General features: G+C 42.2%; 1 protein-coding gene across 3 annotated transcripts in view; it reads right to left on the bottom strand.

Moving 5' to 3' along the window:
* WWTR1 (WW domain containing transcription regulator 1) overlaps positions 1 to 27900 on the bottom strand; it is a 141726-nt gene that overhangs the window by 12913 nt on the left and 100913 nt on the right. For all 3 annotated transcript variants that reach the window (XM_055411981.2, XM_055411972.2, XM_055411963.2), the window contains exon 4: positions 14285 to 14487. In XM_055411981.2, the coding sequence (XP_055267956.2) occupies positions 14285 to 14487 (203 nt within the window). The remainder of the gene's footprint in view (positions 1 to 14284; positions 14488 to 27900) is intronic.

Genomic DNA, 27900 nt, shown 5'->3' with positions numbered 1-27900 from the left:
TTTTAAGCTTCCCTGTTCATTTAAGTTACTCCTGGGATAGTTCTAATAGAGCATTTATTTTAAAAGAATATTTGTGAGTGGCTAAATATATAAACCAAATTCAAAAGGACTATAATAACCAAAGCTGGATGAATTTTATACTATATTGGTGGAAACGTTTAATGGTGCCATTTCACTTCTTCTCCCTCTATTTTAAATGAAAGATACCTGAAGTTCCATTCCTCCACATCCATATTTTCCAAATGATTCAATACTTTGAGGATTTGACATTATCATAAGAGGCAATGCTTTGTTCTGCCTGTAGGGGGCTCACAATATCATTTTCACCTTGAAATAACTAACAAATGAGAGACTGCAGAAAATGTGTTGAATGTACCTGAAAACTAGCTCCAAAATATAAATTAGGCCAGTCTGAGATAGAAGGTTTTTCGGGGTGGGGGGACGGTGCAACACTTTCATCGAGATTATTATGAGACTGTTCTTAAGTCACAGCAGCCACCGTGAAGGTGATGTTGGCCCCTGGCCCTAACCCATGCTCCCGATCCACAGTGGCCCACAAAGCCTGACATCACCGGCCATGTCTCCTCCTTTGTCTGGGATATGTCCCCCCTCACTCCCTCATTCCCTTCCCACTGCTCCTCCCACTTTGGGCCTCTGTTCCAACTGTTCCTTCTGCTTGGAACACACTCCTCAGATCTTCCCAAAGTTCATTCCCTCACTGATGTCTGTCTCAACAGATGCAACCTCTTCAGAGATTACATTAAATGTTCTTCATGGCAACTGACATATTTACTGTCTGTCCTCCGCTTTAGAGTGTAAGCTCCAAAGGAAAGAGACCTTAGTCATCACGTTCACTTCTGTGTCCCCACTGTGTATAACAACCCAGACATATACTAGGTACTTGATAAACATTCACTCAGTGAAGAAATGAAAATATCGCTGGAATTCAAATGGAAATATTTTCAATTATAATTAATAATAAAAGAAAAAATTAACTAAGAACATTCAGTTCTCACCCTCAACCACAAATATGAGTAAAACAATAGTCTATTGTATACAACCCAACTAGTCAGGCTCATATGCCATCCTAATGAAATAATCCTACTGCGTTTTTCCTGCTCCCAACACAGAAGATGAGCAGAAGGGCAGAGTCGTCAGGAGCAACATCTGGGGCCAGATGCTTGGGTCTGAACCCTGGCTATGCCATCTCCCAGCCAGTTATTTAATATTTTTGTTCCTGATATGTAAACTGGGAATAATAATAGAATCCGCCCAATAGGAACGCTGTGGTGATAAAATGAGGCAATATACTGTGCATAGAACAGTACTGGCATACAAGATCATTTAATAAGTGTTGCTGCTATTGCTGCTGCTAAGTCGCTTCAGTCGTGTCCGACTCTGTATGACACCATAGACGGCAGCCCACCAGGCTCCCCTGTCCCTGGGATTCTCCAGGCAGGAACACTGGAGTGGGTTGCCATTTCCTTCTCCAATGCATGAAAGTGAAAAGTGAAAGTGAAGTCACTCAGTCGTGTCCAACTCTAGCAACCCCATGGACTGCAGCCTACCAGGCTCCTCCATCCATGGGATTTTCCAGGCAAGAGTACTGGAGTGGGGTGCCATTGTTAACTAAATATTATTATTACTGGCACCTCATGTTCTGTATTCCAACACCAAGAAAACTAAAGTAAAAATAAACCATCTTAAAAGTCACACTACAATATGGAACTAATCCACTTTGAGTGGTTTGACACTTTTTCCTGATCAGCTTTCACCTTGGAAGATTATAGCAAGTGTGAAATTCATCATGAGTCATCAAGGCTAAAAATATAGCTTTTTAAAAAAAAAAAAAAAAACAAGGACAGGCTTATAAACCTTTTTATATAACATAAAATTAAATTTTAATATAATTAGGCAATAGTGAGAAGCTTCATTTCATTCAGTTATATTTTATATAAGACATATAATTATATATTTAATAATATATATATATTGCATATTTATAATTTTTAAAGGTCTAGTCTCTTTTTTAATGCAAATAAGTTTCCTATTTCTGTTATAAATTGAAGAAGAGCAGTACAAAATCTAAGGTTTGGAAACAAAAGAACTAACCTCACTGACATGTCCTCATCCAAACAAGGGAGATTTTTACTTAAAAAAAAATGAATAAACTAAATTTAGGTATAAAATTAAGCCCTAGATCCGCTGTGATTTTACTTGCCACTTGACACCCCCCTCCCCTCACATGTGCAGAAATGAAAGGCAAACACCTGACTTAGTTTGACTAAGATGTGGAGTTAAGACTGATGGAACGAAAACAGCTGAGGCAAAGGCTGAAGATGGGACACTGGACTAAGTGAAGTGACGTGCAAACGGGGACAGTTGAACAAGGCTGGTCTAGGATGTGACTCAGACCTCCAACTCAGAGCTGGCGGTGCAGCTGCCCTAACCCAGTGCTCCCTCCCCACCTCCCCCCAGTCCAAGCAGGATAACAGAAGCTAAGCTGGAAGCACATCTGAGCCTTTGGTTTGTTCTCACCTCCTACCTCCACTCCAGGTCAGCAAGTCTATTCACAGATCCCCTCCCAGCGTCCCTTCCACTGCCATCCACATGTCCTGCCAAACAAGTCTTCAGTTTCTTGGACTTGTCAGTACTTTGGGTCCCTCTTCATCAGGCCATTCCTCCCCTACCTTTAGAGGTTCTGTTCCACTGCCTTTTTCCCAGAATGCCTTTCCTGACGACCACAGCAAGCCACCACCTGCCCCTCTCCCAGCCCTGAAGTCCAAAATAATATGTCCATCTGGGGTCTGAAACTTCACCTCTCACAAGTACAGTCCTCACCTGGCCCTAGAGCAGCTCTTCCTGCTAACTTCAAGTTTTTTCTTAATGCCATCACCACCTCTCCTACTTCCAAATCTCAGCCAACTGTCTCCCAAAGACCCCACAAAGACTCATTCATTTGCACCTGTATTTATTTATTTTAATACTATGGAGAGGGCTTCCCTGGTGTCTCAGTGGTAAAGAATCCGCCTGCCAATGCAGGAGACATGGGTTTGATCCCTGGTCCAGGAAGATCCCACATGCCTCCAAGCAACTAAGCCCAAGCACCACAACTACCGAGCCTGTGCTTTAGAGCCCAGGAGCTGTAATTACTGAGCCCACATGCCACAAATACTGAACCCTGCATGCCCTGGAGCCCATGCTCTGCAACAAAGGAAGCTACAGCAATGAGAAGCCCTCACACCCCAACTAGAAAATAGCCCCCACTCGTCGCAACTAGAGAAAAGCCTGAGCAGCAATGAAGACCCAGTGCAGCCAAAAATAATAAATAAAAATTATTTTTAAAACATACTATTGAGACTATCAGAGGCCAGGCACCTCAGCAGCAGGCATACAGCAATGAAAAACACAGATAGTGCCCTGCTTGGCGAGGATTCTAGAGGGGAAACAGGCTACAACAAAAAATAATGGAGAAGGGCCATGCCTAGTAGAGTCTCTCTCCCTGACATCTACATGCTCCAAACGTTCTTTCCAACTCAAGTAGTCAGCACTGCTTCTATTTCTACTGCATTCAAGGATCTACCAAACTCCACACGCAAGACTTCATCCAGGTTCTACACTTTGTCAAGACTTTTAGAATGAGTGATCAAAGGAGAAAATTCAAAATGGGAAGAGGTCAGGGTATCATGTCTATGAAGAAGCAAGTGAAAGTGAAGTTGCTCAGTCGTGCCCGACTCTTTGTAACCCCATGGACTGTATAGCCCACCAGGCTCCTCTCTGTCCATGGGATTTCCTAGGCAACATTACTGGAGTGGATTCCTCCTCCAGGGGACCTTCCCGACCCAGGGATCAAACCTGCATGTCCCGCATTGCAGGCAGATTCTTTACCATCTGAGCTACCAGGAAAGTCCCATGAAGAAGCAAGGGGACTGTTTAAAAGAGATACTGAGTGGCAACTATGGCTCTCAAACTATTATTGGACTGCCACATGGAAGAAGGAAGATTCCCTCTATCCCAGATTGGAGCCACATCTGATGTAGTCCATTCATTGATAGGACTGGCTGCTTCTCAATTCTCTGGGCTACTGGCCACTGGAATTTTCAAACACTTGTTGAGGCATAAATGCTACTGGACATGACCTGAGCTTGGCATAGGAAAAAAAAGTGTTCTTGGAATCAAAATGATGAAAGCTTAAATCCTAGCTCAGCTACTCCTTAGATATAACATCTTCAGTTTGTTAATCCGGAAAAAAAAATGACTTTTAAGATTTATCTTGCTGGCTGGTTATAAAGATTGAAAAGCATATTTATCAAGAACCTGGCACAGGGAGGCAGCTAATAAAATGAGCTACTGATGGTGCTAAATGTTTTAGGGTACAAAGATATTAGCTAATACTTGCATATCACTTGCAACTTGTGAAGCACTGTCCTAAGTGTGTCAACATACTATTTCATCCCCGACAGCACAGCTCTCTCCATTTTATAGATGAGGAAACTGAGGCACAGACAGGCTAAGCAATTTTCCCAGGATCTGGCCCCAGAGTTTGTTCTCACAGCTACCATGGCAGACCTCAAACTGGCAGACCTTTCACCTACTAGCTGTGGGACCTGGGCGCATTATCTCATTTCTCTGAGCCTGCTTTCACAGTTAGAACATGGAAATACAAGTCCCTGCCTTCTTTAGGTTGTGTGTGTGCTTATTTGTCCAGTTGTGTCTCTGCGACCCCATGTACTATAGCCCGCCAGGGTCCTCTGTCCATGGAGATTCTCCAGGCAAGAATACTACAGGGGGTTGTCATGCCCTCCTCCAGGGGATCTTCCCAACCCAGGGATTGAACCCAGGTCTCCCACGTTGTGGGCAGATTTTTTAAAGTCTGAGCCACCAGGGGAGCCCAAGAATACTGGAGTGGATAGCCTATCCCTTATCCGAAGTATTTTCTGAACCCAGGAATCGAACCCAGGTCTCCTTCATTGCAGGCGGATTCTTTACCAGCTGAGCTACCAGGGAAGACCGTCCTTCAGACAGTTTTAGAGGATTTAACAAAGTGTCCTGTTTCACTTCCTGAACACACTTTCTCTCTCTGGATTGGAAAAGAGATCGAACTGGCCTCTCTGATCCGTTTCAATGTATATGGGTGGAGCTAGTGTCCTGGGAATTCACAAGCACAGCCAGCAGAGTTATAAGTTAAGATGTTAAAGCCCAGTTTTCAGAAGGATCTGGAAAGCTGCCCCTGGTAACCCCACCCCTACCCTCCTCCACCACAACTTAATTTTTTTCTCTACATCCAAGCTGGGGGTGGAGAAGGCAATGGCACCCCACTCCAGTACTCTTGCCTGGAAAATCCCATGGACGGAGGAGCCTGGTAGGCTGCAGTCCATGGGGTCACTAAGAGTCGGACAAGATTGAGTGACTTCACTTTCACTTTTCACTTTTGTGCATTGGAGAAGGAAATGGCAACCCACTCCAGTGTTCCTGCCTGGAGAATCCCAGGGACGGGGGAGCCTGGTGGGCTGCTGTCTATGGGGTCGCACAGAGTCGGACACGACTGAAGCAACTTAGCAGCAGCAGCAGCAAGCTGGGGGTGTAAAGACTGATACAAAATAAAGGCCTGAGAATCTCCTTCAGAGTTTGTGGTCTTCCATCTAGCTTCCTGAAGCAAATAATTATATATATGTGGGTTTAAAAGTGCCCTCTCCTAGGGGCTGGGGGGTGGGATGGTGTTTAAAATAGCTGGAGGGGTTAGTGGGTGAAAGACAAATGCTGAATCATAAGAGGAAGATGTCCCTGGAAGAGAACTTCAAACCTCCTCTCCTTCCAGCTCCCCATTGGCCTGCCGCCTGCCCGTGGAATAAATCAGCAGAGGAGGTGAGAAAGTAAACAGCAGTTGAAAGCGCCCTGTAGCCCTGTCCATCCTGGGTGAAGGGAGTGTCTCTTGCCAGCCAGCCAGCTCTGGCCCTCACTGGAATGTACTTCAAAGACAAAGGAAGACAGTAACTTCTTCTGAGGGTGATCTGTTTAAGTGTGTGTGGCCAGGGATACTACAAAAATGGAAGATTGGATTGTTTTAATTATAAGGGGTGGAGTGAGTAGAAACAAATGAAAAAAAAAAGAAAGGAAAGACAATATTTTGAAATCCTAACATTAAAAAAAATTATTCTGGTGCAGAGAAGTTGCTCTCGCTGCCAAAACCCTGAGGGACTTCAGAGGCAGAATGCCGAATTATTGACCTTCTTTATAGGGGGAAAAAAACCTCCATGCCCAATGTAAATTTCTTTTTAACTCTGTGCCAAGGGATTCTAGAACTTCATTGTCACATTTCCTAGAGCCTCTCTTTGGAAATACCTCATCACACAGGCTCAGCTGCCAGACTCAGGCTGTCGCTAGGAAAGAATATTCAACACTCTGACACTTTGGGAAAGACATTTGTTGAGTCCCTAATTATTAACCACAGCCTTCTTGACGCTCTTTAATTCAAGATGTATATAACAGTCTTGTGTTGTTCCATAATCTGTGTTATCCTTTAGAATCACATTAAGGGAAACATTATAATTTAGATATTCTCTTCACTTTAAAAAAAAATAGCTGAATGGATTTCAAGATGGTTTATTTCTTCATACCCCAGAGATCTTAACAAGATCAGAAATATGAAGCTGCTTTTCCTTTGTGCAAACTTGGTGAACCTCCATTTGAAAAAATGTTTGTACTACTCAGCCATAAAAAAGAACAAAATTTTGCCATCTGCAGCAGCAAGGGTGGATTTGGAGGGCACTATGCCAAGTGAAATAAGTCAGACAGAGAAAGACAATGTGCAATATCACTTATATGTGGAATTAAAAATTACAAGAAACTAGCAAATATAACAGATATAGAGAACAAACTAGAGGTTACCAGTGCGGGAGTCAGGGGTAATACATGAGTGGGGGAGAGGGAGATACACGCTATTGGGTGTAAGACAGGCTAAAAGGATGAACCGTACAACATGGAGAATATGGCTAATGCTCTGTAACTGGAAATGAAAAGGAACGTTTAAAAATTATCTAAAAAATTTCAGCAATCTATAATGGAAAATAACCTAAAAAAGAATATATGCATCCTCAGTCGCATCATTTGTGTCTGACTCTTTGCAACCCCATTGACTGTAGCCCTCCAGACTCCTCTGTTCATGGGATTCTCCAGGCAAGAATACTGAAGTGGGTTGTTATGCCCTCCTCCAGGGGAACTTCCCCACCCAAGGGTCGAAATGCTTTCTTATGCCAATTCAAATTGGTTGACCAATTTAATTAATGATTAAGAATGCTCAGTATTTTCCATTTTTGGCTTTTTCCATCACTCTCAAATTCTGATAAAGCTTTCCCAGGATTTCAGCCACACAGCATGTATGGCCCTAGACAAACATTCCCTATATCACAGAGAGGATATACATACACACACACACACATATATGTTACTGAAACATTTTGCTGTACACCTAAAACAAACACAACACTGTAAATCAACTATATTTCAATAAAGTTTTTTTAATTGTATAAAACACATACTTAAAAATAAATAAAAATTTTAAATGTGTTTGATTTTATAACATCTTTCAAAAGTGTCCTTTTCAAAGGAACTGGTAATTATTTTGGAAAATGAATTATTTCCAGGACCTTTAGGCAAATAGAACACTGACAGCAGTTAGAATGGAAACTCTATGAAAGTAAAGAACAAGCCTATTAGTGCGCTGCTGTGCATTCAGTGCCCAGAACATGTTGAACAAATGAATGAATGAGCACAGCCAGGCTACTCTAGCGGGATCCTTGGGTGGACAACATGACCACTGATGTTCCCAGTCAGCCCCTGAAACCTAATTCCCTGAAATGCTTTTCTAAAAGGAAATCATAGCCCCGTGTGCTGAAGGCATGACTCCGTGAGGCTGCCACCGTTTATGCTATGATATGACACGTTTTAACCGCTCCAAACAGTTGTTCTTCACATGACAAACAACAGACCTCGGAGCCTCCCCTGGACCCGCCTTGCTCACAGCCGGGTGTGTCCCTCCCCAGGGCCCTCAGTCAGGAATGGCTGAAAGAGGCCGGCCAGCTGGCCCGCCAGACCCGATAGTGGCTGTCAAGCCCCACAGAAATCTGTGAGACCTGCCAAAAGAATTCCAAGGCCTCCCGCCCAAGCCCTCTCCCCTTGTCCCCGTTGTCCTGGCAACCAGAGGCCGAGCTGAGTCAGCATTTTTGTCTGACAAGCTGCTTTCTCCTGTCCACTGAGCCCCAATTAAGTGAAGGATGGGGGTGAAAGCAGTGCTGAGTCTGCCTGGGAATAATAACGGTTTCTCAACAACACAGAGGGAGCGAAGGCTTCTCTACTTATTCTTTCAGGCCCTGGGGGCTGACAGGAAGTCCTCCAGTCAGAAATCATCTTTGAGCCAGAAAGACCCCAAGCTTCACATTTGAATGAATAAAACAAGGATACTCTACTCAGATAAAGCCAAGAGTCTGTTTTCACGTCAAGGAATTGTTCTTTCAGAGGGACAAATAGGGACTGAGAAGCTTGTTTCTCAATTTCTGACCAGTTACTCAAATTTTCCATTTCATTGGGTAAAGCTGTAAACATGCCCTTTATGATACTGAGCAAATATTGTGTTGGTTTTTAAGCTATAACAGCAGAATACTCTACAGTCTTGTGGGCATGTGTGGTTCATGGTTTTTTAAATTTATGTCCGGCCTTGCTGTAGAAAGGTTTCCAGGCAGCCTAAAATAGATAGGTCCAAACTCAAAGCACAACTTCCATGGCTGATACAGAATAAACAGATGACTTCTCAAAATATATTAAGAAAAGAGGTAACACACAGTAGTATAATATACTACCAGTTTTGTTTTAAACTAAATATATATTTTTTAAAAAAAAGATACATACAAAGACTGGAAAAGAAATCACCAACATCTTCACAGCTCTCTTGAGGTAAAAGAATAGATGACGATTATGTTCCAACTTGGTTTTGATTATTTTAAACATTTCTACCTGTCTTTTCTGTGCAATAATTTTACTTCACTACTATTTTTATTTACATATAGTCATGGTCACACTTTGTGAAATTGTACGGTTCCGAGTTTTGACAAATACCTAATACAGCTGTGAAACAGCTACCCCGTCTAAGACAAAGAATTGTGCTCTCACTCCCCAAATCCCCTAGTGCCTTTCCTTTGCAGAGAGCCCCTCCCTCACCCCTAACTCTGACAAACACTCTTCTGCTGTCTCTATAGTTCTGCCTTTCCCAGAATGTCATATAAATGGAATCATACGTTATAAAGTCTTCTTCCTTTCCCCTTCTTACAGTTATCCCACCTCCAGAGCACAGCACCCTCAGCAGAGTGGTTTTCCAGAGGCTGGGATTTGCCCTGGGGTTGAAGGTCACGGAGAAAAAGCAATGAGACAAAACCACTTGGGTTTGTTTGTTTTGGCTGCATGGCGTGTGGGATCCTAGTTCCCTGACCAGGGATAGAACTTGTACCCCCTGCCTTGGAAGCACAGCATCTTCACCACTGGACCACCAGGAAAGTCCCTGAAGTCTGTTGAGTCTGGATTTTTTTCAATCAGCAAAACGCTTTCTCTTATCTCAGTCAGACAAAAACAACAAAAACAACTACTGCTAGTTATAATTTTAAAAGTTAAAAACTATATGAAAAGATAGTAAGAAGTACATTATCCAACTGAGATTTTTTTGTTTTGTTTTTGGTCATGTGGCTTGTGGGGATCTTAGTTCCCAGACCAGGGATTGAAGCTGGGACCTCAGCAGTGAGAACTCAGAATCCTAACCACTGGACCACCAGGGAATTCCTGAGAAGTGCTTTCTTTTCCAGGGTTGCTATTACTTTGATGAACCTGAAACTGCTTCACCAGCAAAAAATAAAACTCTCATTATCATGGACAACGGAGAACGTCTTTCATGAAAGGTCATTCTCCATTAGGTCTGTGAGAGACACTGAAAGCAGAGAAAGTTTCCTAACAAGGCCATGTTCTGCAGACCTGGCTGGGATCCCTTTGGGCCCGCTGGCACCCCTGCCTGGGAGCACCTGCCATGTTTTGAGATAATTCATCAGTTATCAGATACAAGCAGTTCAACTGTGTTGCTGCAGAAGCCAACATTAATGCATAGGAAACATTTTGAACAAAACTTTCTTACTTAAAAAGATTCCTAATCAGTGGAGATACCAAACCTCACCAGTCCTTTGACCCTAATTCTGTAGTTATCCAACAACTTGCTGGCCTGTGGGGACTGAAAAGGAAGGCAAAAAGCACGTTATGCTCCTTTCCCCGAACTCTGGGCTCAGCTGATCTGGTCTCTGCTCCAGTCAAGAAAGTCAAAGATGGCAGCCACTGGAACACCACAAAGTAGGGAACGGTTTTGAATTTATCCTTCTGACCACCAATTCGGATTAAATTTAGTCATTTTGTCTCCTGTGATAAAACGTAAGTAACCTGAAGGCATCCGTGTCTCGTTTATCTTTTTATTATTTTGCACTATGCAAATACTGAGTGAATAAACAGACGAGATAAAAAAAGGAACCAGAAAATAATTTTCCATCCTGAAATAATGGAGGTTCACTTCAGATCTGTATTCAGACTTTCCTCAAATTCATTGTGTTGATATCTTCCGCATGATTTCAGTGATAAGTTCATGTCTGAGTCCTTGGCATCAGAAGGTATATGTCAGATTGTGGAAGAAGGACCAAGGAATTGTTTTCTCCGCAGGCTACATGCCTAGAGGAACAAAGGCATGGAAGCAGAAAGAAGAAGAAGGAAAATAAGACAATATTTACATTACATATAAGGAGCTTCCAGGGGACTTCCCTGGCGGTACAGTGGTTAAGACTCTGCACTTGAAATGCAGGTGGCATAGGTTCGATCCCTGGTCAGGGAACTAAGATCTCACATGCCGAGAAGTCACCAAGACTGTGCACCACAGTTAAAAATCCTATTGCTGCAACAAAGACCTGAAGGAGCCAAAAATAAACAAATAGTAAAAAAAAGAAAAAAAATACAGCATAGTGATAATTTCCCAAGAATTAGGGAATAAATTCATTCTACTTATTAAAATGTACCAACCCCCTTTCCTACCTACAGATGAAGGATAGGAAGGGGTTTCTCTCCCAGAAATTTTCCTGTGAGAGGAAGGTCAAGGCCTGCCTGCAAAGTGCCTCTACCTTCCTACCAGATGCCAGAAGGCAGCTAAACAGGTGAGCCAAGTATCACTTTTACTTCCAGTCCACTAAGTACAAATAAGTGATGCTTAAGAGCAAAGCAACAAAAGAAAGAAGTTAAAAAAAAAAAAAAAACCTACACACCAAGATGATACACATAATCCACACCTGAACAATCAGACGTCTTGGCAAACGCCCCAGAAAACTGTCATCACACTAACACCATTTATTGTACGGTCTTAAATAATATCTTTCACCCTGAGAAGCAAGCTAATTCTGGATGGAGGAAAACCTCTTCCACTACTTCAAAAAGTCTCTTTAGACCTTTCTTCCTGTATTCCATAATAGAGAAAAGAAGACATCAGAACCACCCATTCCATCTTCTCCTCCTCCATATGTGTGCGCTTGCACATTCAAAGCTAACTATATGAACCTCTGTGAGCAAATCTGGACAGTATTTCTCCCCATGGTCCTGTACACGGCAAATGACACAGTGATGAAGCAAAATACTCTGAGTTCCACAGCCTCTAGGGATCAGCATTTAAGGAACTTGGTTGGTATTTCTGTAATACGAACCATCAATACTAACATTCTGGTTCAAAGGCACCTACGGTTGGCATAAAGGAAACAATCTGGGGCACTTTCCTCCACCCCTTTTCAGAAATACTTTCTGTGGGAAAGGAGGAGGTGGGCTAAGAGAAAGAAACACGATCAGGCAGAAACTGAGAAGCAAGTCACTCTTTGCAGGATAGTCATAGCTTTGTGTGTGGGGAAACCACTAAAAAGTATAAATGCTACTTTACTGCTATTTAATTTACTCTATATTATAAAACAGATATATTATTCCAAGTAGAATCATTATCCAAAGACAGAAAACCATAATACAATCATTTCCTGCTAAGAAACATGATAGTGTACATCTAAAAACAGTATAAACAACTGTTACCCTGAAATAACTAGGAAAGTTCAGACATAAATCCTCAGGGTAAAAAAGCATAATAATGGTCATATTACAAAGTTGTACTCCTCAAATTTAGAGGATAGTTCAACAGAACAACAAAGCACAATTTTATATTCATTTCCCGCATTTTCAAAGACTGTCTAAGGAATTCTTGTAATTCATCATGGTTTTTAAACTTCACACAGTGTAATTGTTAGTCACTCAGTCATGTCTGACTCTTTGCAACCCCATGGACTGTAGCCTGCCAGGCTTCTCTGTCCATAGAATTCTCCAGCAAGAATACTGGAGTGGGTAGCCATTCCCTTCTCCAAGGGATCTTTCTGACTCAGGGATTGAACCTGGGTCTCCTGCATTGCAGGCAGATTCTTTACCATCTGAGCCACAAAGGAAGCCACCTCACACAGTATAAAGTATCACACAGTACAGATACTTTGTATTTTAGAATTTATTTGACAAGAAATTCATTATTTACCTATGGTAGTAAGTGTATATTTTTGAAAGTATCAGATATAATAATACCAACGGGAAAAAATAGTGTTTACTATCCCCAGCCCCCTGCAAGAAAGCTTTCTGGAACAGTCAAAACTACTCATTTCCTTAAACATGGAAAGGAAGCTACCCATGTACCTTGCTTCATGTGAGTCAAAAGGCAAAGCCTGAAGAATTAGAACAATAAACTGAAGCCTTCCTCCCCAAAATACAGCCAGCAAAATTTATGAGGCCTGAAAACATGTGCTACATTAGTTGAGCAGCACAGAAGAGAATTCTGCTCTTGCACAGACCAAGCCGTTTCAGCAGGGAAGACTGTGGCCTCCTTCAAGGACTTTCATTTATTTTTTGAAGGGAAGCACTGAGCTGACTCACTGAGGACACACCTTCTTTGGACTGGCTGACTGCATGAATACACGAACGAGTGGAGGATGGCACAGAGGTGTCTATTCAAAGCCCAGGCAGTTTTGCAGACCCCTCTATCAGAGTCCATAGGCAAAACATTTTGCTGTCTCAAGCCCCCTCAATTTTCTCTGTTTTTCATGCTTCATGGCAGATCAAAGACAGTTGTATATTCATTGTCATTTCCTCCATAGAACACTCCCTGTTATCTACTCTAATTTGGGGTGGGAAGGGTAGCGAGGATTGGAGGAGGAAGGTGCAGACTGCTTTGATCAAGAGAATATGGAAGAAGTGACTCTGTGGCAGTTTCTAGAGCCAGGCCCTAATACACTGGCAGCTTTCAATTCATGTCTCCTAGAACATTCTCTCAGGGAGACCCAAGCTGCTATTCCAAATAGAATAGTTCCACTGCTCTAAGACTGACAAGCTAGAGATGCCATGGGCAAATGCTTCAAGTCTTAGTCCCAGCTAAGCCCAGACTTTCAGCAACCCTCACCATGAGGCCACACACTTAAGTAAACCCACCTTGGACCCTCCAAGTCAACCCATCCACCAGTTGAACACCACTAAGTGACTTCAGTCTACACTATGCATAGAAGAAGAACAGTCCAGCTGAGCCCTGCCTCAACTCCTGACCACAAAATTGTGTGATATAATAAAAAGGCTATTTGGTGGAAAGCGGGGAGGATGGGAAGAAGGGATGGTTAGGGAGTTTGGGATGGACATGTACACCCTGCTATATTTAAAATAGGTAACCAACAAAGACCTACTGTATAGCGCAGAGAACTATTCTCAATGTTATGTGGCAGCCTGGATAAGGGGGAGTTTAGGGGTGAGCAGATATATGTGTTATGTATGGCTGAGTCCCTTTGCTGTCCATCTGAAACTATCACAACATTGTTGATCAGCTATATGCCAATATAGAATAAAAAGTTTTAAAAATTAAATAAAATGGTTATTCTTTTAAGTCACTAAGTTTTGTGATAAAAACTAATTGGTACATACTCTTTCTGTCCTTCCAGTGACGAGTAATGAAAGCCAAAGGTAGCCATGCTAATACAGCTAGTCTGTGTGCTCACAGATTCGGCTCTCAAGATAGTGCAAGTAGAGAATGGAAGTTCGGAGCAGGGTTTTGGGCCTTTAATGCTTCTGCAGAAAGATTTATTTTACTCTGATGGAAAGTGGCTACCTACCTAGTAGCCTTGGCCACGAAGCCTCCACCAGGTACCACCGAAGGCCATACCTGCCTCATGAGCTCCTCCTGGCGCATCCTAATCCTCTCTCTCTCCATCTGGATCCTCTGAAGCCGAAGCTTCTGCTGCTGCTGCTGTTGGGTAGTCAGCGCGTTGGGCATACTCATGAGCCCCGCTGATGGGCTCTGAGGCGGATGGCTCTGCTGGCTCAGGGAACTGGGTGCCAACTGCTGCGGGTGTTGGCGATTCATCACTACAGGAGAGAAGAGCAGGGAGATGAGTGACCAGGACCACAGCACCTTGTCAAAAGGAGACTGTCAGAATGCTGTGTACTTCAGAGTATAGATTCCTGAGATTCCTTCCTAAGTACGTTGCTGCGTGTCATTACTGTTTAAGTAATCATTACCTTCATTCAATTCTCAGAGACTCAGATTCTGGCCCCTCTCCTGACTCACCTAGTCTCAGCTCTTGCGCCCTGTTAAAAGTCAGATTTCACACCTTGCCTGTGTCGAGGGTACATTTCAATCCTTAAATAGAATATAGTGGTCATAAGCAAATTCCACAAAGGTTACCACAACATGAAAGCTAATTTCACCAGGACATCTGGGTGTGTGTGCCTGTCCTCAGACAACCTGCATGTTTATGGCAGAGCTACAGAGGGCATGTGATCATTGATAGTGGTAGGTGTAAAATAATATTTAGGACAGGTGAGAGAATTGACAGGTACATGTAAAACACAGCACCTAAATCAGGGGTCTACACAAAAGCAGGACACCATTCATGCTTTGTTAAAAGAGGATGCTCCAAAGACATTATTAGTGAGAAATTATTAGTGAATGATTAGAGAACATTTAGTGAGAATTATTAGTGAGAAAGAAATTATATAAAAGACACTAACCATGTTTGTGACCGGATAAAGGTATAGAAGTGTTTTCAACTTTTTAAGTATTTTCTATTTGTCTGTATTTACCAATATTAAAATTTTACCATATAGTATTTCACGTTACAAAACATTTTTAAATAGTTTAATAAATTATATAATTAGTGTCCCCTCCCTCAAGAAAGTGCATCTTAAAAAGTGCTAGTTTTTCTCAACACAGTTTACCTATCAAATTTGCTTAACTTCTACTGGGTAATATCCTGTAATAAAGAAAACCATGTTTTCCAGTCTATTTGCTCCTAAGTCAGGGCCAAAGGCAACAATGTGTAACTTTATACACTTACTTAATTTCTGAGGAAAAAAACCAAAAAACGTAATTTGTGCTATATTTGATATCATTACCTTTAAAGATAAAATTATTGGCATATTTTACTTAAAGTTCAGAGTCAAATATTTTAGATCTTCAGTTTGATATAGACATTACATGGAAACATATTATAACCAAACTTTCTTAGGTGAATTTTAAAGTAGCCTAGCATATTAAAAAGCAGAGACATTACTTTGCCAACCAAGGTCCGTAGAGTCAAGGCTATGGTTTTTCCCGTGGTCATGTATGGATGTGAGAGTTGGACTGTGAAGAAAGCTGATCACCGAAGAATTGATGCTTTTGAACTGTGGTGCTGGAGAAGACTCTTGAGAGTCCCTTGGACTGCAAGGAGATCCAACCAGTCCATTCTAAAGGAGATCAGTCCTGGGTGTTCATTGGAAGGACTTATGCTAAAGCTGAAACTCCAATACTTTGGCCACCTCATGCGACAAGTTGACTCACTGGAAAAGAGTCTGATGCTGAGAAGGATTGGGGGCGGGAGGAGATGGGGACGACAGAGAATGAGATGGATGGATGGCATCACCGACTCGATGGACATGAGTTTGAGTAAACTCCGGAAGTTGGTGATGGACAGGGAGGCCTGGCGTGCTGTGATTCATGGGGTTGCAAAGAGTCAGACACGACTAAGCGACTGAACTGAACTGAACTGAATCAATTATGTATTAAAAGAATGTGTAGAAAACACACACACACACAGTGAAAAAAAGTACAAGGGAACCCTCCTACACTGTTGGTGGGAATATAAATTGGTACAACCACTATGCAGAACAGTATGGAAGTTCCTTAAAAGCTAAAAATAGAACTACCATATCATCCAACAATCCCACTCCTGGGCATATATCTGGAGAAAATCGTAACTTGAAAAGATACATGCACCCCAAAGTTCATTGCAGCACTATTTACAATAGCAAAGACATGGAAGCAACCTAAATGCCCATCAACAGAGGAATGGATAAACACGATGTGGTACATGTACACAATGGAATATCACTCAGCCATGAAAAAGAACAAAATATATTTACAAAACAGAAACAGATTCAGACCTAGAAAACAAACTTATGGTTACCAAAGAGAAAACACAATGGGGGAGGGGTAAATTAGGAGTTTGGGATTAACATACACACATTATATAAAATAGATAAATCAACAAGGGCCTACTGTGTAGCACAGGGAATTCTACTCAGTACTCACTCCAGTATTCTTGCCTGGAGAATCCCATGGACGGATAAGCCTGGTAGGCTACAGTCCACGGGGTCGCATAGAGTCGGACACGACTGAGCGACGGAACTGAACGGACGGAACTCCATAATGACCTATATGGGAAAAGAATCTAAAAAAGAATGAATACATCTACATGTATAAATGAATCACTATGCTGTACGCTGAAACTAATACAAAACTGTAAATCAACTACACTTCCACAAAATTTTTAAAAAGAAAGGAAGAGAAAACAAAGTACCAACACTTAAGATTTTCTGTAGAACTGGCTTCCTTAAGGAAGAATTAGCTCTTTGACAGGAAGTTCCTCTGGAAAGCAGTAGAAGTGGGATAAAAATACTGATTTTTGAAATTTACGTCTAACTCACTCAAATCTTTATTGCATTCCCACTGTGTGCTGGATGCTGGGTTTGTAGCTTGATAAACAGCTCTTGCCCTCACAGGAACTAACAGGCTACTGCAAGGAACATGTGAAGAAATGAGATGGGGTTGTATGCTTGTCTGTGAAAGTTAAATTGAAAGTTCCTCAATTGTGTCCAACTCTTGGCAACTCCAGGGACAGTAGCCAGCCAGGTTCCTCTATCCATGGAATTCTCCAGGCCAGAATACTGGAGTGGGTAGCCATTCCCTTCTCCAGGGGATCTTCCCACCTCAGGGATTGAACTTGGGTCTCCTGCAATGCAGGTGGATTTTTAAGCATCTGAGCCATCAGGGAAGCCTGTCTGTAGAGCACTGGAATGTTAGGCTTTGTAAAGATTCCTGGAGAACATCTGGTTCAGCTTTTTATTTTGTGAAAGCCAGGGAGGCAAGGGGTGTGCTCTGCTTAGAAACAGGTACAACTGGAGCCAAAGTTGAACTCCTGACACCCTGCCCACCTGTCCTTTCTACTGTCCTTCGCCACCCTCTATCACACCTGAGACCAAAGTCCAGGAACAATCCCTGAAACTGGGGCAACCCCTCTACACACAATTTGCCTTCAATGGACCACAATGAAAGGTCACTTAAACAGCAGGCCCTCAAAACAGGCTCCTGGGCCCAAAGGTTGCTCAGGTTACCTGTAGGAAGGGCTGAAGGAGGGTTTGGACAGGCTGACAACTCTGCTCAATCACAGAGAAATCGCCCAAGACAAGGTAAGATACTGGAGTATTCTGCAAAAATAGTTTGGGTTTCACTTCCTGAATCAACTCCACCATCAAGAACTCTCACCTCCTGGCACAGAAGGAAACTCGGTACATGATGGGATGAATGAATGAAACCAGCTGGGCATTCCTTATGTTCTTAGTCCAAGAACAGAAAAAAAGCATCGTTGTGACTGATGCCAAAATAACTGAAATAAGTAGATCATTTCTACAGCTTGGAGCATAATTACAATCTCTACTTGAAGGCCTGGGTGGGAGGGTCAGGGATTGTGCACATACTGTGTCATAGAGAAAAATTCTCTTAAAATAAAGATTCAAGCAAGACAAAGTCCAGATACTCAGAAGGGTTTAATTCATAAGACCTCTTTCAGGCTAGAAGAAGGAAGCTTAGATAGAAAAATAGTGATTATCTCCAGGCACAGTTGTTTCTGAACCTTCTGCAAAAGTATGCTCCTATTTTTCTGATGTAACTACCACAGGAAAAAGAAGCCCAATTGTGTCTATAAGAGGAATGTGTAAATTGAATATTTCCAATATCACAAATCCCTAGGTTAGGAAAAAGAGGCTTGAAAATGTTAAATTTTTGTTAGTAGTTCAGAGGTGTGTTTTTTTTTTTTGCCACTCCATGTGGCATGCAGGATCTTAGTTCCCTGACTAGGGATTGAACTCTTGCTCCCTGTGGTGGAAGTGTAGAGTCTTATCCACTGGACTGCCAGGGAAGTTCCCAGAGGTTAATTTTTATAACTCAGATACCTTGAAAAGTATTAAAACTGACTCAGGTCTGGTACTTACTGACATGCCAAGTCAACTGGATCAGAACTATCTTCCACGACTTGGGAAGCCAGCTCTGTCATTGTGTTCACACACAGGACTATTACTCCACTCCACACATCATCCAGACACTGGGAGCCAAGTTTTACTGATGTCTGCATCCTTATCTGGGGGAAGTTTAAGACTGGGTGGAGATCGCTTCTAAAAAAACCACAACTTTGCTAGCCTTTAAAACACCAGCCCTTACAGGGACCATCCACAGGGAGGCATGGTGGACATGCTTTCTTCCATTTAATTTAGAATTGACCATTTAGACTAAACATCTCCAGTTATTAACTGTAAAGACTGGAAGAGAATAGAACTTAGCCAATGGCTTTGTCTTCAAAATAAATTACATCCACCAACAGAGAAGTCTGTATGATAAAATTCATCTTGGTACTGTCCGTAAGAGCAAAAAACTGAAAACAGTGTCCACCAATAAGAGATCATGATTCATTCAGAGGAATGCTATGTAACTATTCCAAAGAATAAAGAAACTCTGTAGTTACTTCTATGAAACAATCTCTAAGAAGCAACTTTCAGAAGGGGAAAAAAAAATCCAAGGGACAGGATGTATGTAAGAGCATAGTAGTTGTAATTAGAAAAATAGGGGTGGGGTGGGGTGCATAGTATACATAAAACAGTAAATTTCTCAAGAAAAATATACAACAGTAGGTGCCTCTGGAGAGGAAACTGGGTGTCAGGGGTGGGAAGAGATCTTCCTTTTCCTCTTCTGTACTGTTTGAAGTTTTTCTGTGTGTATTACTTATGTAAAATATACAAATGCAAAAATAAAAAAACAAAACAAAAGCATGGTCATGGATGCATCAAATATGAAATATTTTCTCGGTGGAATGAAAGGAGGTAACCCCCAAATTATTTGAAAAACAACAAATGAGGCTTAAAATATAGTCAAGATCCTCAAAACTAAGAGCCTGCCTGGTGCAACTTCTCCACGTAGAGCTGAGGAAGCAACACCCAGAGAAACAGCGAACTGGGTGAAGGTCATAAAATAGTCACGGCCTAGAAGCCAGGTGTCCTGACTCAACCCACGTGCCCAAGATTTACCCTGTTGCTCTGCTCCCTGTAATTGTTTCATTTCAGAGTGTTACTCAACCTTTTATTAGGTTGAATCTTGTGAACTTTACCGATGGTTGAGATTCTTTAAAACCACTGCTTTCATAGCTGCTGCTGCTGCTAAGTCACTTCAGTCGTGTCCGACTCTGTGCGACCCCACAGACGGCAGCCCACCAGGCTCCCCCATCCCTGGGATTCTCCAGGCAAGAACACTGGAGTGGGTTGCCATTTCCTTCTCCAATGTGTGAAAGTGAAAAGTGAAAGTGAAGTCGTTCAGTCATGCCTGACTCGTGGCGACCCCATGGACTGCAGCCCACCAGGCTCCTCCGTCCATGGGATTTTCTAGGCAAGAGTACTGGAATGGCTTTCATAGCTACTCAGAGACAAATGGGGGCAGAAGAGTTTCAAGACAGAGACAAACAGAGAGGAAGTCCTCGGGAGAATACAGGAAGGAAAACATCTAGATTTGCAACAAATGAAATATTTCTTGGGATAATATCCCATAACATTTTAGGGAGAGAATAGTTCAGTTTAAGAAAAGAAAAAAAAAAAAAACAAAACGTACAGTATCTGAGGCCAAACCAGTTAAGGACAGACTACCATTAATGCCTTAAAAATGCTAAACTAAAGACCTAGTCAATTCTAGACTTTTGCCGGCCCCCACAGAAAGGAATAACCCAAACAGAAGTGTTCTCTGTTGAAGCAGGAATGCATCAAAACTAAAGCAGAGACTTTTTTTTTCCCTTCCTAGAGAATCAGAATTTAAATTCAAATCCACATTTATCTTTTTCACTGTTTTCATCTCCTTTTCCCTTTTTTTCCCCTTCTTCAATAATTGATTTCTCTTGAGTGTTTGGCCATCAAACATAACCAAGCTCTACAGACATGCAGCCAGACATATTTCACTGCTATTTATTATTCAATATAAAAGAAAACACCAAGAAAAGCAAACTCCACAGCATCTGAGATAGGAACACTCTTCTGAGTCAATGACTGTGAATTAAATGGTCAACATGGGAATGGGGTGTGCAGAGGTGCACGGGGCGTACCCATGACCCTCTGGCTAATGCCCACTGGGACACTGATGCACCCTCTAACTTGCTCCAGCAAACACACCACTCAGTCATGTCTACAAAGGCCCCACAAGATTCGAGGTCAGGAAGGTCCCTGATCTCCATTTTAAGCCAGCATGTCATTTGCTGTGTAAGAAGCAGACAAGAAAAAGGTTAAAGCTTCACTCCTGAACTTTTTGCCTTTTGCAGCACCGGGAACTGAGAGCAACAGCTCATAGACAGAGTATTTTGGCAGCTTCCCCAAGCCAGAAGCTGTAGACTAGGAGGGAGGCCAGGGAATCAGACTGCCCAGCGAGCCTCCTGGAATGTTTGACAAACGTCTCTCTGGCCTCGGAGAAGTTCAGTGGCTTGGTTTTCTGTGTCCTGGGCTTGCCTTCCCCCGCTCCCTGCCCCTTTTTTAAAAAAAATAGGCTATGGTTATATACACACACACACACAAACAATGCCAAGTGAAGAAAACAAAACCATAAGGTTAGGCTCAACTACAAAACCCACCACGGGCCTGCATCAGGCTGGCTCCGAGCCGATTATGGAAAGGACAACCAGAGTGCCAATGGCTAGACGCCACACCTAAGCTCTAGAAAGACACAGCAATGACTTTATTCCCTTTCAGTCCTTCTCTCACACGTGAGTCTAGGGAGGGCACAGAGGAATATTTGTTGTTAGTGAGGTATTTCTCCTCTTCTCCTCAGCCTCCTTTCTCCTCTTGACAACAGCTCCTCAGCTGTGGTGTCTCTATGCATAGCTCTTTGAGTTGAACTTGAAAAACATGTGGTTTTGGACTTCCCAGGTAAACTAGTGGCTAAGACTTTGTGCTCCCAATGCAGGGGGCCTAGGTTCAATCCCTAGTCAGGGAACTAGATCCCACAGGCTGCAACTAAAGATCCTGTATGCCACAACTAAGACCCAGTACAGCCAAATTAATTAATTAATTTTGAAAAATAAACGGTTTTGTCAACACGTCAGAGGCACAATTCCATGCAATTGAGGGGGAAGGCCTGCCCAGCACTGCACGATTCTTCCTCTCCCAGTACCCATTATCCAACTTCTGTACTTCTCTTCTGTCAAGGATGGAGAGAGTTTCATATGTTGCTATGATTCATTATTTTAGTAAAAATATAATGTCCATGAGTCTACACTCATATAAACAAATAACTGAATAAAAATAAATGCCAGGAGAAGAGGCAAATATGTAGAGACAAATTTCACATAATTTAATATAGATACACTGTCCTCAATGAAGGGGAGAAAACTCCCACTCCTGATATATGGATTGTACATAGTAACCTCCTCCCAATGAGCACAGTTATCCGATGGTAGTGAGGGATAGCAACTTTCAGTTCAGTTCAATTCAGTTCAGTTACTCAGTCGTGTCCAACTCTTTGCAACCCCATGAATCACAGCACTCCAGGCCTCCTTGTCCGTCACCAACTCCTGGAGTTCACTCAAACTCATGTCCATGGAGTCGGTGATGCCATCCAGCCATCTCATTCTCTGTCGTCCCCTTCTCCTCCTGCCCCCAATCCCTCCCAGCATCAGAGTCTTTTCCAGTTAGTCAATCCTTCACATGAGATGGCCAAAGTATTGGAGTTTCGGCTTTGGCATCAGTCCTTCCAATGAACACCTTTACAGGGGAGGAATTCTGTATACTGGGCAGCTGATCAACATCAACAGTGATAAGCCATGGTGGTGACATGACCCTTGATAAGATGTGATGAGAATAGTACTTTATTTCTGTGGTCTTCCTCCCCAAGACCCATCATCCCAAACTGATTGGAGAAAAACAACAAATTCCTGTAGAGGGAAATCCTATAAAATTCCTAAGCTGTACTCAGAATTATCAAGGTCATCAAAAACAAGGAAAGTCTAAGAAACTTTCATAGCCAAGAACAGCTTAAGGAGACATGACAAGTAAAGATAAGGTGGTATACAGCTGGGGATATTAAGAAAAAAACTAAGAAAATCTGAAGTATGGAGTTAATAATAATATATTCATATTGGTTCATTAATGATAACATCTGTTTTCATTGTATGTTAATATCATACAATGAAAGATGTTACTAATACAGGAATTCGGGTGAGAGGCATATAAGAACTCTATCTTATCATGATTTTTTCTGAAAATCTAAAACAGGTATAAGAAAAACATGTGTATGTCTGTGTATGTATGTGTGTGTGTATAGTAACCACATCTTCAATAAATACCAGGAATCATGCTTGGCACTGTCTCTTCAATACTATCAAATAGTCTCCATAGCATATATAAAAAATGAATAGATATTATAGGGTATATTAAAAATGGACAAATATTCAAAAGATAACATGGTCTGGGGACTTCCCTGGTGATCCAGTGGTTAAGACTCTGTGCTTCCAGGGTAGGGGGCCTCGGGTTCAATCTCTGGTCAGGGAACTAAGATCCACATGCCATATTGCATGGCCAAATTAAAAGAATGAAAGGAAGGCAGGAAGAAAAGAAAGGAATGAAGGAAGAAAAAAAGAAAGAAAGAAAACATGGTCTAAGTGTGTCCCATGGGAATAAATATATATTAAGTTAAAGTTTAAAAAATTATTAACAGCCACTTCTCATGTTTCATGGTCAATTAAGATTGGGAAATACTGGGTTAAACAAAGTTGAATTTATTTTATTGCAGAATTTCTCAAAGACCTAAACATACAAACAGACAATGAGACTTTCCAAGAGGGAGGTATAAAATGCAGCACTTCTCAACCTTGTTCCCCTGAGGAGGGATACTGGAAAATGCTGGCCCCATGCATCTTAGCAGATGTCTTGGCATCTGCTTCATCTGCTGAGTATCGAATTGAATTGAAAATGAACAAATATTTATTAAGCTCCTACTATATGCTGAGCTTCTCAGAGTCAACTGAGCAGCTGTGTGGGGTGTGGAGTCAGAGAAAGGGACATGCAGCCTATAGATGTTGAACGAAGTGGTTCCCTGTGCCTAGAATTACCCACTGCTATTCAAGATACAAAGTTACAAAAAAAAAGCACAGGGAAAGCCAGGGTTATAAGAGTCCCAGAATAGCGGCTGATATTCTCCATCATCAAATACTGATTTAACAGGAAGATTTCTAAGATGGTTTAACTTGTGTATCAATTTTCACAGGTGGCAAGCAGAATCCAGCTAAACGAACTTCTGTGTCGTATATTCAAAATAACCTATCTTTTATTTTAGTTTGGGGGTTTCTTTTTTTTTAACCAGCTTCTATGATAAAACAACATTAAGAGCTCTAAAGCACCCTTCTGACAGCACCCCTTTGAAGCACTGACTTATTATTGTGAAAATCTGGTTACAGTTTCCTCAAGTAGGTGAATACGCAACATTTGAATACATGGGTTGGGTATGATCTGGAATGTGGGAAAAATTCTTCCTCCCAGATGGAACAGGTGTTAAACTCAGTCTGATGTTTGGACTAATATGTTTATATGAATTGCACTGGAAACATATTCTAGAAACCTAAACACCAAGAGGGCAACATGAGCTCTTCTGCATTGTGGGCTGTTACGATTCCATTCTCTGTCCCCATCCTACAAATGACAATACAGGTCTGTCAGAGAGGGTGACCAATTGTCCTGGTTCTACTAAGGGGTTTCCTGGGACACGGGACTTTCAGGGCTGAATCTGGAAGAGTCCCAAGCAGATGCTGTGGTTGGTCACCCTACACCTGAGACTGTCCACATTCCCAGAGCTAACTCATGGCAGTAGGACCCAAGTTTCCTATTTCCATCCCAACATGTTTCCTTACAAAGAGAACCAGCACTCATAGGAGATAAGCATTTGATATTCAGAATGACAGTCAAGCTGTCCATCAAATTGGCTCTCAACGTGTCCTCCATCAGTTGCAACCAGCTGTCTGTCCTGTTGTCACCCATACAACTTGGTAAGCGGTGCCTCTCAGGCAGCACCAGCGGTAAAGAATCCACCTGCCAATGCAGGAGATGAGGGTTCGATCCCTGGATTGGGAAGATCCCTGGAGGAGGAAATGACAACCCAATCCAGCATTCTTGCCTGGAGAATCCTGCGGACAGAGGAGCCTGGTGGGCAACAGTCCACGGGGTCACAGAGAGTTGGACAAGGCAGCACACACACACATGTGATGACTTGGTAGAGGGACTATTACTCCGGCACTTACTCTGTAACTTTTTAAAGAAATTAAGCACTATTATGACATTGCATTGTATTGCTCATACATATGAGCCTTAAAGTCAGGAAATCTTTCTCGTTGGATTCTAGATTGAGCCACACACAGTGAACAGAAGCACTTTTAAGAAACACTGAACTGTTCTCTTCCTGTGATTTGAACTCTCACCTTCCTGAGGGCTGGATTCGTGCTCTTTATAAACAAAACCTAACAGCCATGTCTCCCCCTGTCCTTTAGAACAACTCCACTGGTATGAATATTTCTTATAAACACAGAACAAAAACTATTTATTTCAAATCTGACTTGTTGATGCACACAGTAGGCACCAAATACATTCTCCCTGAGAATGTTTATGGATTTATGGGTCAGAAATGGGTCGTAAAATATCAGTTCATTTTAAAAATAATCAGCAGAGGCTTTTTTTCTTTAATTTAAAAGAAATATACATATTTTTTTAATTTAAAAGAAAAGTCAGAGCAAACGGGAAACCCATCCTCACTACACACACAGACACAATTCTTTCTGTTTGGGATGCATTTTAATTATTACATCCCATACTCTTTGAAAGATTGAGGGCAGGAGGAGAAGGGGGCGACAGAGGATGAGATGGCTGGATGGCATCACCGAATCAATGGACATGGGTTTGGGTGGACTCCGGGAGTTGGTGATGGACAGGGAGGCCTGGCGTGCTGTGATTCATGGGGTCGCAAAGAGTCGGACACGACAGAGTGACTGAAGTGAACTGATACTCTTATAAGTGAATATTTAATTAATAATAAATTTTTGTTGGGGCTTTCTCTTTACTCCCGGAGCATAATTCCCTACTGAGGACCCAATGCATTTTGTTCTGGTTTTACCATTCAGTTCAGTTCAGTTCAGTCGTTAGTGTTTTACAAATCCCACCATCCTCATCATAGCGGTGGCTGTGTATTTACCCTACTTTGAAGCATTACCATAGAAGTTCAGGCTGGAAGGAGCTTAGTACATTTTGACCAAGTTCCTCAATCTTTTTTTTAGCAGCAGACTCTTTCCCCACAGCCTGATACATGGCATGAAGCAGAGACACCCCACATGTGCAGGGGTTCACTCACAGCATGCCTGCAGCCTGTGCTAGTATCAGTAAATGCTTAAAAGGCACTCCTTTTGATTCTCTTCTCTAAATTGTCTCCGTCTGGCTTTCACTCTGCTTTTCTACAGGCGTTTCCCAACTCTTGAGTCAAAATATTAAACAAAGCTTTAAAATATGTTGGACAGACATGGCTCTTGGAGACTGGATACTAACTAAGCTTAGCTTCTGCTTGCATGCCCCAAAACCCTGGCATGGGGCCTTGGGACACAATTTAAAACCAATGATTTAAGCCAATTCACTCATTTGAGAGATGAAGAAACTTGGAAGGTTAATTGACTCAGCACAAATCATAAGCATAGACTGTGACAAACCTAGGAAGCTCAGGGAATGTGCTGGAATGCATGGTTGGCGTCAGCTGCACTGACCACCAATCACTGCCCTGTCCTGCAGTCAAAAACTATTTACTGAGTTAAATTTGGTGACAAGGATTAAAAGGAGTTTCCTTTGCCCTATTTCACAAAAAGGTCCAAAGCAGACTAATTTAATTAACTTATTTACTTGTAAAATGATGAAATCAACATAGTCACATGTTAGGATGACACCCTGTTTGTGGGATCTGCTTTTACAGAAAATGGTATAGGGCTTTCTTCTTCCGTCCTTTAAAAAAAAAAAAAGACCAAATCAGGTATCTTTGAAGCATTACATTTCATAATACAGGAAGGGTTCAACCAGAGAGGTGGCGCCATCAAGCAATACTAGCCCTTCTGGCCCCACAGGCTCCGAGGAAATGATGATATGCAACAGAGAGAAGCCAAAACATACAGGTGTAAATCGTATCTGACATATACATGGACCTAGCCACACCAAGCTTCAAAAATATTTCCGCATCGAGAGTGTCTGGGTACAGCTGCGGGTCTTTTTCTCTCTGTTTATGGGCCATACAGGGTTTAACTCATGTGAACTGGCCAATGTCAGGTGTCCTGCAGCCCAGTCTGATGGAAAACACATGTCTACGGAGGTAGAAAGACAAACCCAGTCAATCCAGCCTGGATTCAGTCACGATTCAATGAAGGGGGGGGGTAAAAAGGCTGCAGACACGTCTCTCGCCCTTCTTGCGTCTCTCTAAGCTCCTGCCAACAATGAGTCGCTTGTTTCTCTTATTTCCCAGAAACAGTATTAGCCATCCAACAAGGTCAGAAAAAAAAAAAAGCAGCTTTTCACTTCAGGGTGCATTCGGTTCCAAAAATCTGTAAAGTATTAAACCAAGAAGTCGCACTATCCCAACTTCACACTGAGCTCTTTATTCCAATTCTGGGTGAGAATAACTCTAAGGAAATTTCTCAGTCGGCTAGGTTGATAAGACACAAAATTCTGGGATCCATGTACATTCAGACACACTTTCTCGACTTCAAACCTTAACATCACTTCCAGGTGCCCCCAGAATCAGACAGGTGGATCTTAGATTCTCCAGATGCCCCCGGTTCAACTGGTTTTAGACTCGTAACCCAACCTACATTTACTTCCCAGGAATCCCTGAATTTTTAGCAGCAGCCAACGATTTTCCTACCTGCCATCCTGTGTGCCCATCCAAACAGTAACTGAGTCAACAAACCAGGGTGCAAACACCCAGGCAACGCTGTTCTCTTAGGTGTAAAGATGGAAAAGCCTATAACACAGATTTTTATGTTTTCCTAGCAAATGCATCAGGGCTTCCCTGGGGGGTCAGATGGTAAAGAATCTGCCTACAATGCAGGAGACCAGGGTTTGAGGGAAGATTCCCTCAAGAAGGGCATGGCAACCCACTCCAGTATTCTTGCCTGGAGAATCCAATGGACAGAGAAGCCTAGTGGG

The sequence above is a fragment of the Moschus berezovskii genome, chromosome 1 (genome assembly GCF_049115385.1).
Source record: "Moschus berezovskii isolate FMDL1 chromosome 1, NW_MosBer_1.0, whole genome shotgun sequence".
Taxonomy (NCBI): domain Eukaryota; kingdom Metazoa; phylum Chordata; class Mammalia; order Artiodactyla; family Moschidae; genus Moschus; species Moschus berezovskii.
This window is presented reverse-complemented; position numbering and strand designations above follow the sequence as displayed.